We start from the raw sequence: 15,687 nt of genomic DNA, 5'->3' as shown, positions 1-15,687 counted from the left end.
TCTCTGACTTTGACGTTTACTTCCTGCACAGCTCTCTCTCTCTCAGTGTACTTCAAGAACAGTTTACCTTCAAAAATCTGTTTCCTGCATTATTCACTGCTTATTACGCACCAGTCTGCTGTTGTGTTCACTGCTGTCGGCCTCCCAAAACAAAGCCTCATTTCTGCTGTTCAATACTGAAGAAATGTAAACCTTTTAAAATGATGACAGATTACAAACTCTCAGCTGTGTCTGTAATCAAACCTCTGTAACTTTGCTTCACTTCAGCAGCATCAGCTCATGTTCACATGTTGATTCATGGTTTGCTTCAGTTTTTGATGGACTGCAGAATATTTTGAAGGTCATCTGCTATAAAAAGCCAGAACAGGAAAATCTGCTTCATGTGTTTCTGTTTGATCCTCAGTGACTTTGACACAAAGGCCTCTGCTGTGATGATCACACCTCTGATCAAGTCTCACAGTGTCAGCTTTGTTTTTATACATATGGATATGTGCTGATAAATGATCAGAGTTATAATATTTCCCACTGTCTGCTGTGTGCCGTGACCTTTGACCTGCTAAAGACAGTCAGCTGTGGATTATTCATTGTTGTGTCTGATACTTAGAACTGTGAGGAAGAACACTACACAGTTAATCAGGGTCCCCTCTCTCTGAATCAGGAAAGGTGGGCAGGCCGCGTGTGGGCCGCGGGCCATACGTTGAGTCTCACTGTTTGAAATGTGAACATTGTTCTGCTGCAGTCAATGGACTAAACCAGAGAAGAAGAAAACAGACTTTACCATGAAGATCCTCAGTGTGGATCAGTATAATATCAGCCTGATGTCTGCAGTTTAGTGTCAGCACAACTTTCACATCATATTCATCTCAGCACAACTAAAACATGCTGACTGACCTCAGAGTTTCAAGTCCACATCCTGGACTCTCCAGGAAACCACACAGATGCTTCACTCCTGAATCCTGCAGCTTGTTGTTGTTACTCAGGTCCAGCTCTCTCAGATGGGAGGGGTTGGACTTCAGTGCTGCTGCCAGATAATCACAGCTGATCTCTGACAAACCACAGTCCTTCAATCTGTATAAAGAATGAAAGATGTAAGTTTATTAGACAAAGTGTGAGCTTGAAATCATTCAGTGTTTCATCATCTGTTCAGAGCTGAAGAAGGTTCAGAATGTAGAAGTTTAGAAAATGGAAACTCCAAACAGCTGAAGCCAACAGGAAGCAGCTTCAAACAAACACAACAAGAGAAAAAACTCTGAATGTTTCACATTAAAGTCGTACATTTATCATAAAAACAGGACAAAGACTTGAAAAAGTCGTGTTTTTCCTTCCAGGAACCACAAGGCTTCACTTTTAAAGGTGAAGTGTGAAAGAAATGGACATATTTGAAGTCCAACACCTTTTTCCAGTCACATTATTAAAGCAGACAAACTACAAGCTCCTTTTCATTCCAACAAGTCATCTTCTGACCTGGACTAACAACACTGGTCTCTATGTGCAGCTGGCTGTGAGACCAGTGCTCAGGGAGCGTCTACAAAGTGCAACACTGAAAGAACATCACACACTCATTTGCTTCCAGCACTTTCACACAAACATCTACTGTCATTATTGTCACCAAACTCTGTGGATCCTTTATTGCAAATTCAAATGGGATCAAATGGTCAGACAAAAGAGGGTTATGAGGAAATATGATGAAATGTTGTGTATTAGCAGCAAGTTATTGAATCATTTTCCTCAGAAACCAAACAAAATGATTGACAAACATGTTTTTACAAACTCAGTGTTGGACTTGGATCAGCAGGATAAGCTGATGTTTAAAGGCATTTGAGTCTCGCTGTATGAGAGTCCAGTTATTACTCAATATTTATGGATGATGTTCTTTCTGTGTTGCACTTTGTAGACGCTCCCTGAGCCTCACAGCCAGCTGCACATGGACCAGCTGACATTACCCAGCATTAGAGGCGGCTGTAAAAAAATGGATTTTCCTATTTAAATGGTTTTAATTTGAATAAAGCGATGTTGATTCATTCAATCCTGAATCGATTTTTAATGTAAATGTATTTTGCCAGAATCTCAGGTTAATGCTCCCAAAAGTATTTCAACAACAACCAAACAGACAAAACAGTAAATGAGAGCAGCTAAACACACAAAGATGGAAACACAGAGCGTGGATCGTTCACTCGACGGCACGTACACGGACACGCCGTCGGGGCTGAAAGTGGACAGCTCACAGATCCTGAAGCTGCAGGTTTCATCTGTCTCCAACCAAAACTGACTGAACCAGCAGCAGAAGAAGATCCAAACTACGCTTTACGTTTGATGAACATCGTCATGAATTCTCTCTGACTTTGACGTTTACTTCCTGCACAGCTCTCTCTCTCTCAGTGTACTTCAAGAACAGTTTACCTTCAAAAATCTGTTTTCTGCATTATTCACTGCTTATTACGCACCAGTCTGCTGTTGTGTTCACTGCTGTCGGCCTCCCAAAACAAAGCCTCATTTCTGCTGTTCAATACTGAAGAAATGTAAACCTTTTAAAATGATGACAGATTACAAACTCTCAGCTGTGTCTGTAATCAAACCTCTGTAACTTTGCTTCACTTCAGCAGCATCAGCTCATGTTCACATGTTGATTCATGGTTTGCTTCAGTTTTTGATGGACTGCAGAATATTTTGAAGGTTATCTGCTATAAAAAGCCAGAACAGGAAAATCTGCTTCATGTGTTTCTGTTTGATCCTCAGTGACTTTGACACAAAGGCCTCTGCTGTGATGATCACACCTCTGATCAAGTCTCACAGTGTCAGCTTTGTTTTTATACATATGGATATGTGCTGATAAATGATCAGAATTATAATATTTCCCACTGCCTGCTGTGTGCCGTGACCTTTGACCTGCTAAAGACAGTCAGCTGTGGATTATTCATTGTTGTGTCTGATACTTAGAACTGTGAGGAAGAACACTACACAGTTAATCAGGGTCCCCTCTCTCTGAATCAGGAAAGGTGGGCAGGCCGCGTGTGGGCCGCGGGCCATACGTTGAGTATCACTGTTTGAAATGTGAACATTGTTCTGCTGCAGTCAATGGACTAAACCAGAGAAGAAGAAAACAGACTTTACCATGAAGATCCTCAGTGTGGATCAGTATAATATCAGCCTGATGTCTGCAGTTTAGTGTCAGCACAACTTTCACATCATATTCATCTCAGCACAACTAAAACATGCTGACTGACCCCAGAGTTTCAAGTCCACATCCTGGACTCTCCAGGAAACCACACAGATGCTTCACTCCTGAATCCTGCAGATTGTAGTTGTCACTCAGCTCCAGCTGTCTCAGATGGGAGGGGTTGGACTTCAGTGCTGCTGCCAGATAATCACAGCTGATCTCTGACAAACCACAGTCCCACAATCTGTATGAAGAATGAAAGATGTAAGTTTATTAGACAAAGTGTGAGCTTGAAATCATTCAGTGTTTCATCATCTGTTCAGAGCTGAAGAAGGTTCAGAATGTAGAAGTTTAGAAAATGGAAACTCCAAACAGCTGAAGCCAACAGGAAGCAGCTTCAAACAAACACAACAAGAGAAAAAACTCTGAATGTTTCAAATTAAAGTCGTACATTTCTCATAAAAACAGGACAAAGACTTGAAAAAGTTGTGTTTTTCCTTCCAGGAACCACAAGGCTTCACTTTTAAAGGTGAAGTGTGAAAGAAATGGACATATTTGAAGTCCAACACCTTTTTCCAGTCACATTATTAAAGCAGACAAACTACAAGCTCATTTTCATTCCAACAAGTCATCTTCTGACCTGGACTAACAACACTGGTCTCTATGTGCAGCTGGCTGTGAGACCAGTGCTCAGGGAGCGTCTACAAAGTGCAACACTGAAAGAACATCACACACTCATTTGCTTCCATCATCCAACCTGAAGAGGAAACAGAGACGCCTCCCCTTCAAAGTAAAAGCTGCTCCTTTTGGACACAGTATCAAAGAAAGTCTACAGTATAACACAGAAAAGACAGAACAAAGTTTTGGTTGTTTTTAAATTGTGCAGAAGTGAAACTACACTAAGCTCAATTATGTGACAGACATTTCATCCCATGTCAGTTTGGCCTCATCCTGGGCCGGATTATCCAGCACACACTCTGACCACAGGCCCAGGGGCCACGCACAGCTGGGCTCCATCCAAGAGACAGGAAACAAACCAACACAATAATAAAAAGCACCATGTGATCTTCTTACATCTTCAAGACAAACATAGTAAAAACATGAGCATATTTGTTTCCTGATAAAATGATGTGACAGGTAGAACAGAGTAAAGTGGTGGTGTTACAGCCTTTCTCCCCTCTGCTGCCGAGGCTGTTAGTCTCTCCCAAACTCAGCTACAGGACTTCCAAATGAATGAAAGCAGCAGAAGTGGCTTTACAAATGAAAGAGGAAGAGGAGAGGGAGGCCACCCTGACCATCACTCCAGCTGAAAACATCACACTTCCATTAAAGTTGGTGAGGAAATGTTGAGCAGGATGAGCTGCTGGCTAATCTGGAGGCTGTAGCAGCAGCTCACAGTCACAGTGGATTTCCACTCATGAAAAAGCTCTGGCTGCTTCATTTCTCATCTCATATCAGAGACTTTAATGCTTCACTGAAGCTGTACTGTGATGCTTCCATATCCCAGTGAGGCCTCCATAATGATTTCAGCTGTTCTGTACACACACTGTGTGCCCTGTATGGCTCAAAGTCTCTGCAGCCTGTTTTTATCTGCTATCATCAGATCTTCATCATCCTCATTCACATCCCTCACACACTCTACAGCCTCATCAGCACTGACTTCATCTTCACTGACTGATGGAGCACAACATGAACCTGTGGAGGCTGAAACACTGTCCTGTCAAACATCTCCCCGTCACCACTCCACTTCTGTCAGCCTTTAAATGAACCCTGCTCAAGTCTGTCACTTCTGTTTGGAGCCAAAAGAGGTTAAAGATTACGCCACTACATTCTTGTCTAGAAAATATTAAAGTGTATTTGGTGACACACAAAAAAGGGTAAAGTTTAAGTATAGTTTGGGTCCACACATGTCCAAACCCTGGTGTGTAGGCCTACTTAGTATTGAGAAAAGCCCACTAAAAGAACGCCCACCAGACCAAAGCAATGGTTTTGACTTGATCAGCATTAACCCCGCCCCCTGACTTTGATGGGTGAAGCTGACAAATAAAATGTATTTATGAACAGCGATGCAGGGCCAGGAGTAGCAACGTGAATTAAATAAATACATCATTAAATAATTCATTAAATGTGTCAGTAAAATAATTAAAATAGAAAACAAACCAATAATTGATTAAATATGTAATTAACTAATTAGAATTGTACATAAATAAATAATGAATTATTTTAAATGAAATTAACCGATAATTCATTATCAATATATTTTTTTAATTAATTACTGAAATAAATAATTCATTAGTGATGTATTTATTTAATAAACCATAAAATTATTGCCAGTTTACTCAAAATAAATTTAAGACATCAATATTAAAGGTTAAATTATGATAATGAATACATGCAACTATAACTGATGACATAAGAATTTGGATTTTTAAGCTAAAGCGAAGCTGCTGACTCACTTGGCATGTTACTCTCAAATCCTCCCTAATAACAATAACATAATTACACTTTAGCCACAAGAGGGCAGCAGCATTAATACAAGTCACGTGTATATAAAGGTACAGTGATTATATTACAGTGATTTTGACAATAACAAAACAGAGGTTCATGGCAGTGTGTTTTCCATAACATACCAACCAAATTAAATAATAAAAACTTTATAACTTACAGAGCTTTTTTAGAGGCTTTGACCACTGGCAGCAGCCTCAGAAGAGCCTTCTCTGAAGCAGAGTATTTATTCAGGTCAAACACATCCAGATCTTTTTCTGATGACAGTAAGATGAAGACCAGAGCTGACCACTGAGCAGGAGACAGTTTATCTGTGGAGAGACGTCCTGATCTCAGGGACTGTTGGATCTCCTCCACTAGAGAACGATCATTCAGTTCATTCAGACAGTGAAACAGATTGATGCTTTTCTCTGCAGACAGATTCTCACTGAGCGTCTCCTTGATGTACTGAACTGCTTCCTGATTGGTCTGTGAGCTACTTCCTGTCTGTGTCAGCAGACCTCGTAGGAGAGTCTGATTGGTCTGCATTGAAAGACCCAGGAGGAAGCGGAGGAACAAGTCCAGGTGTCCATTTAGACTCTGTAAGGCCTTGTTCACAGCACTCTGGTGGAGAGATTGGAGTTTTGGTTTATCAAATAGTTTAGACCACATGGACGTTGTTTGTTGTTCTTCCAGCAGATTGAGTCCAGAGTTGATGAAGGTCAGGTGGACATGAAGAGCAGCCAGAAACTCCTGAACACTGAGATGAACAAAGCAGAACACCTTGTTCTGGTACAGTTGTTTCTCCTCTTTAAAGATCTGTGTGAACACTCCTGAGTACACTGAGGCTGCTCTGATATCGATGCCACACTCTGTCAGGTCTGGTTCATAGAAGATCAGGTTTCCTTTCTGCAGCTGATCAAAAGCCAGTTTTCCCAGAGACTCAATTATCTTCCTGCTCTCTGGACTCCAGTGTGGATCTGTCTCAGCTCCTCCATCATATTTGATCCTCTTGACTTTGGCCTGAACCACCAGGAAGTGGATGTACATCTCAGTCAGGGTGTTGGGCAGCTCTGCTCCCTCTCTGGTTTCCAGCACATCCTCCAGAACTGTAGCAGTGATCCAGCAGAAGACTGGGATGTGACACATGATGTGGAGGCTTCGAGCTTTCTTGATGTGGGAGATGATCCTGCTGGCCTGCTCCTCATCTCTGAATCTCTTCCTGAAGTACTCCTCCTTCTGTGGGTCAGTGAACCCTCTGACCTCTGTCACCATGTCGACACACTGAGGAGGGATCTGATTGGCTGCTGCAGGTCGTGTTGTTATCCAAAGGCGAGCAGAAGGGAGCAGGTTCCCTCTGATGAGGTTTGTCAGCAGCTCATCCAATGAGGTGGACTTTCTTGTTTCTGTCAGGATTTTAGTTTTGTTGAAGTCCAAATTAAGTCGACACTCATCCAGACCATCAAGTATGAACACAACCTGGAAGTCTTCAAGCCTGCAGATTCCTGATTCGTTAGTTTGATTAAAGAAGTGATGAACAAGTTCCACCAAGCTGAACTTTTCCTCTTTCAGCACATTCAGCTCTCTGAAAGTGAATGGAAATATGAACTGGATGTCCTGGTTGGCTTTGTCTTCAGCCCAGTCCAGGCTGTATTTCTGTGTTAAGACTGTTTTCCCAATGCCAGCCACTCCCTTTGTCAGCACTGTTCTGATTGGTTCGTCTCTTCCAGGTGAGGCTTTAAAGATGTCTTCTTGTCTGATTGTTGTTTCTGGTCTGTCTGGTTTCCTGGATGCTGTTTCAATCTGTCTGACCTCATGTTCATCATTGACCTCTGCAGTCCCTCCCTCTGTGATGTAGAGCTCTGTGTAGATCTGATTCAGGAGGGTTGGGCTTCCTGCTTTAGCGATGCCCTCAAACACACACTGGAACTTCTTCTTCAGTTGGGCTTTAAGTTCTCGTTTACAGAGTGGAGCAAATATTTCTGAAGGTAAGAAATTCAGAAAAAAATATTATATAATAAATATCACAGCCTTTCAGTACCCTGAAAGGATGAATGTCTATTGGTCCATTTCTTGAGCTATTAGGAAAGATCAATATTCAGTCTTTAGAGAAATTCTCTTACTGCTCTGCAGATGGTCAGCCATCTCATGCTGCTTAAGTCTCCTCAAGAAGTGGAGTGTGATCTTCAGAAATGCTTCTCTGCAGCTCTTTCTTTCATCTTCATCCTCACCTTCAAACATCTCCTCATCCTCCATCTGGCTCTTTAAAGTTTCTGGGTGATCTGGACTCAGAAGCTTCTGGATCTTCTTCAGCTCGTTCTTCACAAACATGGTGATGTTGTCCTCCAGCCGCTGGAAAAGAAGACTATATGAATTACCCAGTGGTAAATGGACTGGTTCTTATATAGCTCTCTTTGATACTCTGTGCACACAAAGCATTTATACAACATGCCTCATTCAACCAAGCACATTGTTCTATGCTTAAATACTTTCTTTCACACTCTGATGGATGCATCAGAGGGCAGCTTGGGTTTAGTACGTTACCCAGTACATTTGCCAGCCAGGGTTTGATTCACAAACCTAACTAGTAGCTGACCTGCTCCCCTCCTGAGCTACAGTCACCCCAATCTGACTGAAATCATGGAGCCCAAACTCTGATGTATGTTGGACACACTGACAATCCTCTGGTCCACAAAGTGCAGCATAGAGGTGACTGAAAAGAACAAATGTAAACGTAGTACTACAAACCATAACCACAGAGTCCAGGTGTGTTTGATGCTGCTGTGCAGACTGACCAGTGGAAACCTCTGCTCTCTGCTGGTCCACTCTGTGGAGGAGTAATGTATAATTAGCTCATGTTATGTCTGTCCACACACAGACACAAGCTAAAGGTCCATGAAGTGATGTTTGGATGGGTTCAGTCAATCAGATGACTGTCATGGTGAAGCTTTGCTAGTCCTGCTGATCCCACTGAGAATTAACAACTCAGTTTCCAGATGTCTGTAGTTTTCTGCTCAGTTTCTTTAGTCCCAACAGCTCTTACCATTTCCTGCATAAAGCTTTCCCTCCATGCTCAGATGCCCTGGAACAAGGTGCTCTCTTTATATCAGTGACTGGTTTAAAGTGACAACTCGCCAAACTTTGTGTCAGCAAAAGTAGTTCTAATGTTTCTTACATTTATTACATTTTTACATTTTTGCACACACAAATCAATGAACGCAAAAACATGAACTTTCCAGATATTTTGTTTTACAATGTTACAAATCTCAGTTCACAACTACACAGTCTGATTTACAAGTACAAAATATTTATGACCACAGTTTGAGCCGATGTATGTCCCGAGTCTGTGGACTCAGTAGTTTTGTTTTGATTGTTATTGTCTTTTGTTACAATTTCATTCTGATTAAGATTTTCTAGTTCTGAGGTTTTGGTTTCTGTGTTCCCTCTGTACTGTGTTAGTATTGTGTCTCTGTGTTCACTTCCTGTTTTATTTTGACAGTGCCATGTCCTATGTTAGTGTGTCTACTTTTGCTTCCCCTTGTCTGGTTATGTCCAATGAATCCTGCTGTGTCTCCCTTTTCTCATTCCCTGATGGCTCTTTTGTGTATATGAGCCCTTTGTTTTCTCCTGCTTGTTGCTGGTTCGTCTGTGTTGTCTCCCCGTGTCTCCGTTTAAGGTTTCAGGTTAGTTTTTTGGTTTTTTCAGTAGAGGTTATCTTAGCTTCTGCACAGGCCATCTCCACTGCACTTCACCGTTGCAATACAGCTCACTCACGTCACAGCAGTGTCGGCATCTTGGGTCCTTTATTAAATTCAACATGGCTCGCCCCGCTAGCCGTGACATAAGATGTGAAAACAATATTTAAGGTGCAGGGCCAACAAACTGAGTCTAGAAATAAACTCAGAGTTGATTGAATTAGCATTTTGAATTGGCTGATCTGAGTTACTTCAATCAAGTCTATGTTCACTTTGAGTTAAGATTATACGTGATTGATGTAAAAGAAAAAAGCCGTCATCAGCAAATGATTCTGATTTAGCAGGTTTTCAAATCTAAACGGTACCCATCCCTAGCTGGATGTAGTTAAACCTTTACTTAAAAAGCATCCCTAGACCCAGCTGTCTTAGCTAATTATAGGCCAATCTCCAACCTGACAATCCTTGAAAGAGTAGTTGGGGGGCGACAATCAGAGGGGCAGTGTGATGATCTTTGGTTACAAACTACCGCAGTCAAGTCCAGAGGTGGGTAGTAACGAGTTACATTTACTCCGTTACGTTTACTTGAGTACGTTTTTGAAAAAAAACTGTGCCATTAAAGTACCTTTTGTTACTTTAATGGCACACATGTTAATGTTAGCCATTTAAATATTAGCAGTTAGCTGAGGCCACAAGAAGAAGAGGCCCTAGAAGAACAATGGATGATAAGATTAGATTTTCAAGACTAGGCAGAGACGTGTTTTCCTTTACTGTCTCTTACAGAGGAGGGAGCAGATACCAGACGAGGTCACGGAGGTACGGGGAGGATTCGCAGCAGACAGCAAGACTGCCACGTCCATGCGAGAGAGCGATGGCTACGATAATCTCTGTTTTTGTCTCCCTATATAATGTTGTACAGCCCATTTGAGGGTTATCCTCTCTGTGAACCAGATGCTTGATTTCACACAGAGGTCCACCAACTGAATTTGATCAGTTATGGAACGATTTACCTCGACAGGCTCCTTCACTCGCTGCTTTTAAACCTCCTTTAAAACACACTTTTACTCCCTGACCTTTGACCCAGTGTGACATGTTGACTCACTACCTCAGACAGCTTAAAAATAGTCTTTTTGTTTTTTGGTGCTGCCTAAAAGAACCGTAAATATCTGTCCTATATACAGTTATGTTCATATATTTTTGTGCTACATCAGGAAACTCAAAAACATAGTTTTTAATATTTTAATCCTTATTTTTAAAACTGTTTTTGTCATTTTTCTTCTCCCATTGCATCAAAATCATTATTTGCACTGAATAAATGAGTCAGCAGCTCTCTTACATTGTTGCTGCAGGTTCATTACTGAAGTCTGGAAGTAATCCTTTGGACCAGTCACTCCTCACAGACACACAGCTGGATGCTGCAGATCCTGCTCCATCCTTTTCCTCCATCTTCTTGATGTCAGGGTGGAGTTAGTCTGAGAGGCAAACACACACACTCAGAGGTGCTGTTGTACTGGAAGCATCACACTGATGGGTTTCTAAAGTTCTCATTGATCATTTCATGGAGTTTCTGTGGTAAACACTGTCCTGTGACGTATGTGTTATGGTGAGGGTCATGAGGGCTAACCAGCCCCACTCCTTACTCCTCATATTTCAGCCTGAAGCACAATAACAGCCTAAACCTAACCAGGAGGCTTTAACCTCAAAGGGACTTCATGGTTAGAAATAAAGGTTCAATGAAATGAAGCAGATCATAAAAACATGAGTTCCAACTTTAAAAGAAGCATCCACACGATGACGGCACAGCAGAGGAGCACTTTCTCTAACACACTGATTCAGTTCCACTGACACAAGGACACACACAGGAAGGCACACACACACAAGCCTTTATAAGAAACAACACAATCATCTGCGCTTGACTTGTCAATCCAAGTCCTTAGCCCATGAGCCCGCGGTATCAGACCACAGATATTCCCTTACTTTGAAAAAATAAAGCCAGTTTTCAGAACAGACCTGATGTTTATGCTACAGCCTGTTTACCAATATAATCAATATCAGATATCAGAGCAACAGAAACCTCGGTGATCAGGACGCTGGGACTGAGAACAGGAAGTGGCTCAAACGTCACAGTTTCATAACGTCACCCTGAACTCCACTCACCAAGGGCGTAGATTTGGCATGGACGGAAGGGACGTGTCCCCACCAATAATTTGATCTCTTCGAGTAAAGAAAAACAAACCCGATAGTAAGAAAAAAACGATCTGTCAGCGTCTCGTTCAGCGAGCGGAGCAGAAAAAGTTAAATTACGTTCTCTACTGGAGTCCTACGTCATGTGACAAATATGGCCAATGTGATTGGCTGAGCCTTTCAGGGAGCTCTGTTTAGTTTCAGCAGCGGCAAACCTGCGCTGCGAGGAGGAGAGGAGGATGGCAGCGCAAAGGAAGAACCTGCATATAAGAAATTGTTTTTCAAAGAAACCTGTAAGTCACTTAAAGTCAAGTTCACTCATATAATGTGTCCGTCACAATAACGTTACAGGCTATGCCGGGTTCTCACACAGCTGAATAAACTGCTGTGTGAAAACAGCAGTTTATTCGACCATCTACGCCAGCGTCCGGTTATATTTTAGACAGCAAGGAACAGACGGCAGGTGACGTAATTCTGAAGGCTAGACCGTCCAATTTCACAGTTGCTCATTTCCGGTCTACCCGGCTTTCGGAGGACCCGGCCCACTTAGACCACTAAGGCCGCGTCCTCAGGTGGACGCAGCCTCTGAAGTTGGACTCCGCCGGCCTGTTTCCGGCTGGACAATAATAACAGTGACATTTAACTTATTTTATCCGATAAATAAACACTGTAAGTTTCAAGTTTTTTGTATATATATATATATGTACATGTATCCCCCCCTCAGCCCCTTTGAATGGTCGTGTCCAAATTCATGGGCTGCATCCTCCTGAGGCCGCATTTGTAGATCGATTACGTCACAGCGACGCGCCAAAGGCTGTCCAAATTTGTAGACTCCTCCGAATGCAGCCGACAAATGCGTCCTCCTTTTCCCCGAATTTGAAGGATGGGTCGGGTGTGTCCTTCGTGGCCTACCATATCCCAGAATTCATAGCGCAGCCCAGCCAAACTCCAGTTTCCAACAATGGCGGCCGCTACTAAGTTTTAAAATTACTCATACTAATCTTTCTGGGTCGCAAAATAAACTTTTAACATATTTTCAGGTGAGAAAGTAGCTGTGTAAACATCAAATATCTGCTCGGTTTATCAAGATATCGCATATTTGCAAAAGTGCTTCGACGTTTTCAGAGACGTCTGCTACCCACCAGCTCGATAGCTAGCCGAGAGCTCGAGGACTACTGATGTGGCCGAGAACGGCACAACTCCCGGCACATCATTTTCAGATCACCGCGGACTTTCGCTACTCGGGTTAAACGTAATATATAAGTCACTTAGACAACCTAAAAATGTTATTGTTGGGCTTTTTTCAGTGTTTTGTTTGTTCGTGAGTAAATCGGTTTGGCTGAGATTAAAGTTATTAGATTAGATAAAATAAAACTTTATTAATCCCCCGGGTGGGTTCCTCCTTGGTTTTTCACACAGCTGAATAAACGTTAAACAGAAAACTGATTAAACAGAAGTGTGAGACGGTCGAGAATTTACGCCAGTGTCCTGTTATATTTTAGATAGCAAGGAGCAGACGGCCGAGTTTATTAAACTCCACCGAGACAGCGGGGACACTAATCAGAAGGCTCGACCGTCCAATTTCCCCAGCCGTTTACTTCTGGCCTACCCGACCTTCTGAGGACCCGGCCCACGTAGACCGCGAAGGCCGGGTCCTCAGGAGGATGCAGCCCATGAATTTGGACACAACCAATGTCTCCCTAATTCTGAGGTCTCAAGGTTGGCAAGTAGGTGCTAGGCTTGGTCCACATCAGTCTAAAATTGTATGTAACCACGAATAATGTGATTCCATGTCCACCAGGAGAGACTGGACAGTATAGATGTAAAACAAATATGCCAGCAGTTCATTTCAGCTAACGACAGGAGCAGGCATGTGTTTGTTGTGTGGGCATGTAGTCCATATCTGTTGCTGTAACAGTAGTTCATGTTTAGAATTAAACATCCCAGCTCACTGATTTGATAGAGGGCAGTAGTGCCTAAAATGTTGCATAATGTTGCTGAGAGATCATTTACTTTGTGGTAATCTTAGATGAGTAGTTTTATGGACAAAACCCACCAGATCATTCAGTGTTCCCTTAGTGCTAATGTATCAGAGATGTTGGTGTAGTATAACTGAAGTAATGTTGTTAAGTCCTTAAAGTCATATTCTTTTATTGTCATGAATGTATTTGAAGCTATTTTTACTTTTGTATGATACCTGATTTATATGGAATATGGCTGAAGTAAACTAAAGCCTGAAATACTTAGTCAGTCATTTGCTTAATAGTAATTTAACATTATATAATTCACATATAAAACTATGAATTGTAATTTTAAACGGTTTAAAAGCATGTAGAATAGCACATGTAGGCAAGAATATTTCTCCTCTTTTTATCAAGAAGCAAAAACAAAAAGGAAAAAATAAGAAACGGGGCAGGGGTCGATGGTTGAATCATCCGTCCCCACCAATGCCACAACCAAATCTACACCCTTGCCACTCACGGAGTTTCTGTCGCCATTGTAGTTTTTAAAGTCCCGTGATAAAGGCGGGTCTTTCTGTGAATGCGCACGCTCATTGGCCAATAACTTGAGATTGACACATCGTTATCCAATGAGCGTGCGGGAACTTCCGACATAAAGTTGTTTCCTTTGAAAAACCAAAGTCTGATTATTTTGCCTCCACTGACGGAGCCTGTTGTTCCCGCCACAGAGACACAGTAATGTCAGAGCGGTGTTAACACTCACCCTGCCTCAGCACAGCTCTCACTCTCCTCCTGCTCTCTCACACTAAACGGAGGCTCAGCTAAACTCACTTCCTCTCTACTTACAGGAAACCAGCGCTCAGAGGAGCCGACCGGCCTCACATTTCACCCACAGACACGAACAGCGTGGAATTATTTTATGTCATAAGAAGAAACATATTCATGTTAACACTCACCTGCCTCAGCTCCACCTTCCTCCTCCTGCTGCTCTGAACGGAGGCTCAATACTTTCACTTTCACTGCTGCTCCCTAAACACAGAGGATGCTGGGACTTGTAGTTGTTTCCTTCCGGTGCGGTCTTCCTCTTTGTTTGTTTGTGTTTGTGTTCAAGTTATTTCGATCATGTAAACATCAACAGAACACGTGAAGCCACACAGAGTTTGTATGTCGAGGTGGGTAGGAGGGTTTGAGGGTTTGGGGAGGGGTCAGAGGGAAGAGGTCTCTCAGTCTTGACAATCCACATTGATGGCATTGCATCTTTCAGCGTGTTTGTGGGTCGATTTGGATGCTCCAGGTGTGAGAGCAGCCACTCAGCCTCTACTGCAGATGTGTGTCACAAGTTCATCTAGTAGTAGGCTATGGCACTTGGCCACAGGTGGCAGCAGTGGACTGGCCTCCATGTGAGACTGCTCCAGCTGCTATGTGATAGTCCAGCTGCAAACTGAAGATCATATGCAAGTTTTGGAAATTAAACTGTACAATATAAAGCGCCTTGAGGCGACTTGTTGTGATTTGGTGCTATATAAATAAAATTGAATTGAAACTCAGAATATTCTTAACTTAGCTTTAAAACCAACCCAATCTCTCCTCCACACTCACAAACAAAGACAAACCAACTGACACATCTGAGTCCCTCACTTTCTTCAATCCACTCACTCTCACAAGCTCCACTTAGTCACACTGGCTCTGTTTATTACTGATTACTATTGTCTCCCCAGAAACACTTCCGTTTTCTTTTTTCCTATTTGTGTTTTCTTTTTTCCTATTTCAGTTGTGTTTTTTGTGCATTTGCAGCGTTTTTCTTAATGCTGGTGTTTTCTTAAGTTGCAGTCCGTTTGGCCTCTCAGGGCCACTGTAGATATAGGCCAAAAATAAATACATAACATCATTTCAATCAGTTTAAAGGTTTATTTGCAAGACACAAAACAGAAAAAATGAAAAGTTACAAATGTATTGTGCATGAAACAGGAATTCAAACGTGGCTCAGATGTGTGTCACAAGTTCATCTGGCTGTAGGCTATGGCACTTGACCACAGGTGGCGCTAATTGACTTGACTCCATTTGAGTGCACACAAAGTAAACTGCACACTTTAGTTGTGAAGCGAAAACGCTGAAATCGCAGTAATAACACGTACGAGGGGAACGATAACGAAGACAAGATGCTCCTGATCGTTACTCTTGCTGTCCTGTGAACAGCATCGGCGTGGTG

At 42.3% G+C, this 15,687-nt stretch overlaps 2 protein-coding genes across 2 annotated transcripts in view; both read right to left on the bottom strand.

Moving 5' to 3' along the window:
• Positions 1-15,687, bottom strand: part of LOC143416584 (NACHT, LRR and PYD domains-containing protein 12-like) — a 294,773-nt gene that overhangs the window by 150,610 nt on the left and 128,476 nt on the right. The window contains exon 10 of the mRNA XM_076881993.1: positions 892-1,068. Within this exon, the coding sequence (XP_076738108.1) occupies positions 892-1,068 (177 nt within the window). The remainder of the gene's footprint in view (positions 1-891; positions 1,069-15,687) is intronic.
• Positions 5,819-8,013, bottom strand: LOC143416585 (protein NLRC3-like). Its single transcript, XM_076881996.1, has 2 exons — positions 7,765-8,013; positions 5,819-7,623 (listed from the first exon to the last, which is right to left on the bottom strand). The coding sequence occupies exons 1-2, from the start codon at positions 7,970-7,972 to the stop codon at positions 5,819-5,821; spliced, it is 2,013 nt and encodes a 670-aa protein (XP_076738111.1). The 5' UTR covers positions 7,973-8,013.

Source organism: Maylandia zebra, linkage group LG3, assembly GCF_041146795.1.
Source record: "Maylandia zebra isolate NMK-2024a linkage group LG3, Mzebra_GT3a, whole genome shotgun sequence".
In the NCBI taxonomy this organism is placed as follows: Eukaryota; Metazoa; Chordata; class Actinopteri; order Cichliformes; family Cichlidae; genus Maylandia; species Maylandia zebra.
This window is presented reverse-complemented; position numbering and strand designations above follow the sequence as displayed.

Coding starts and splice junctions, on each gene's coding strand:
- LOC143416585 (XM_076881996.1), bottom strand. CDS start 7,972: ATGTTTGTGAAGAACGAGCTGAAGAAGATCCAGAAGCTTCTGAGTCCA. Junction 7,624..7,764: donor GGCTGACCATCTGCAGAGCA/GTAAGAGAATTT, acceptor TCTTACCTTCAG/AAATATTTGCTCCACTCTGT.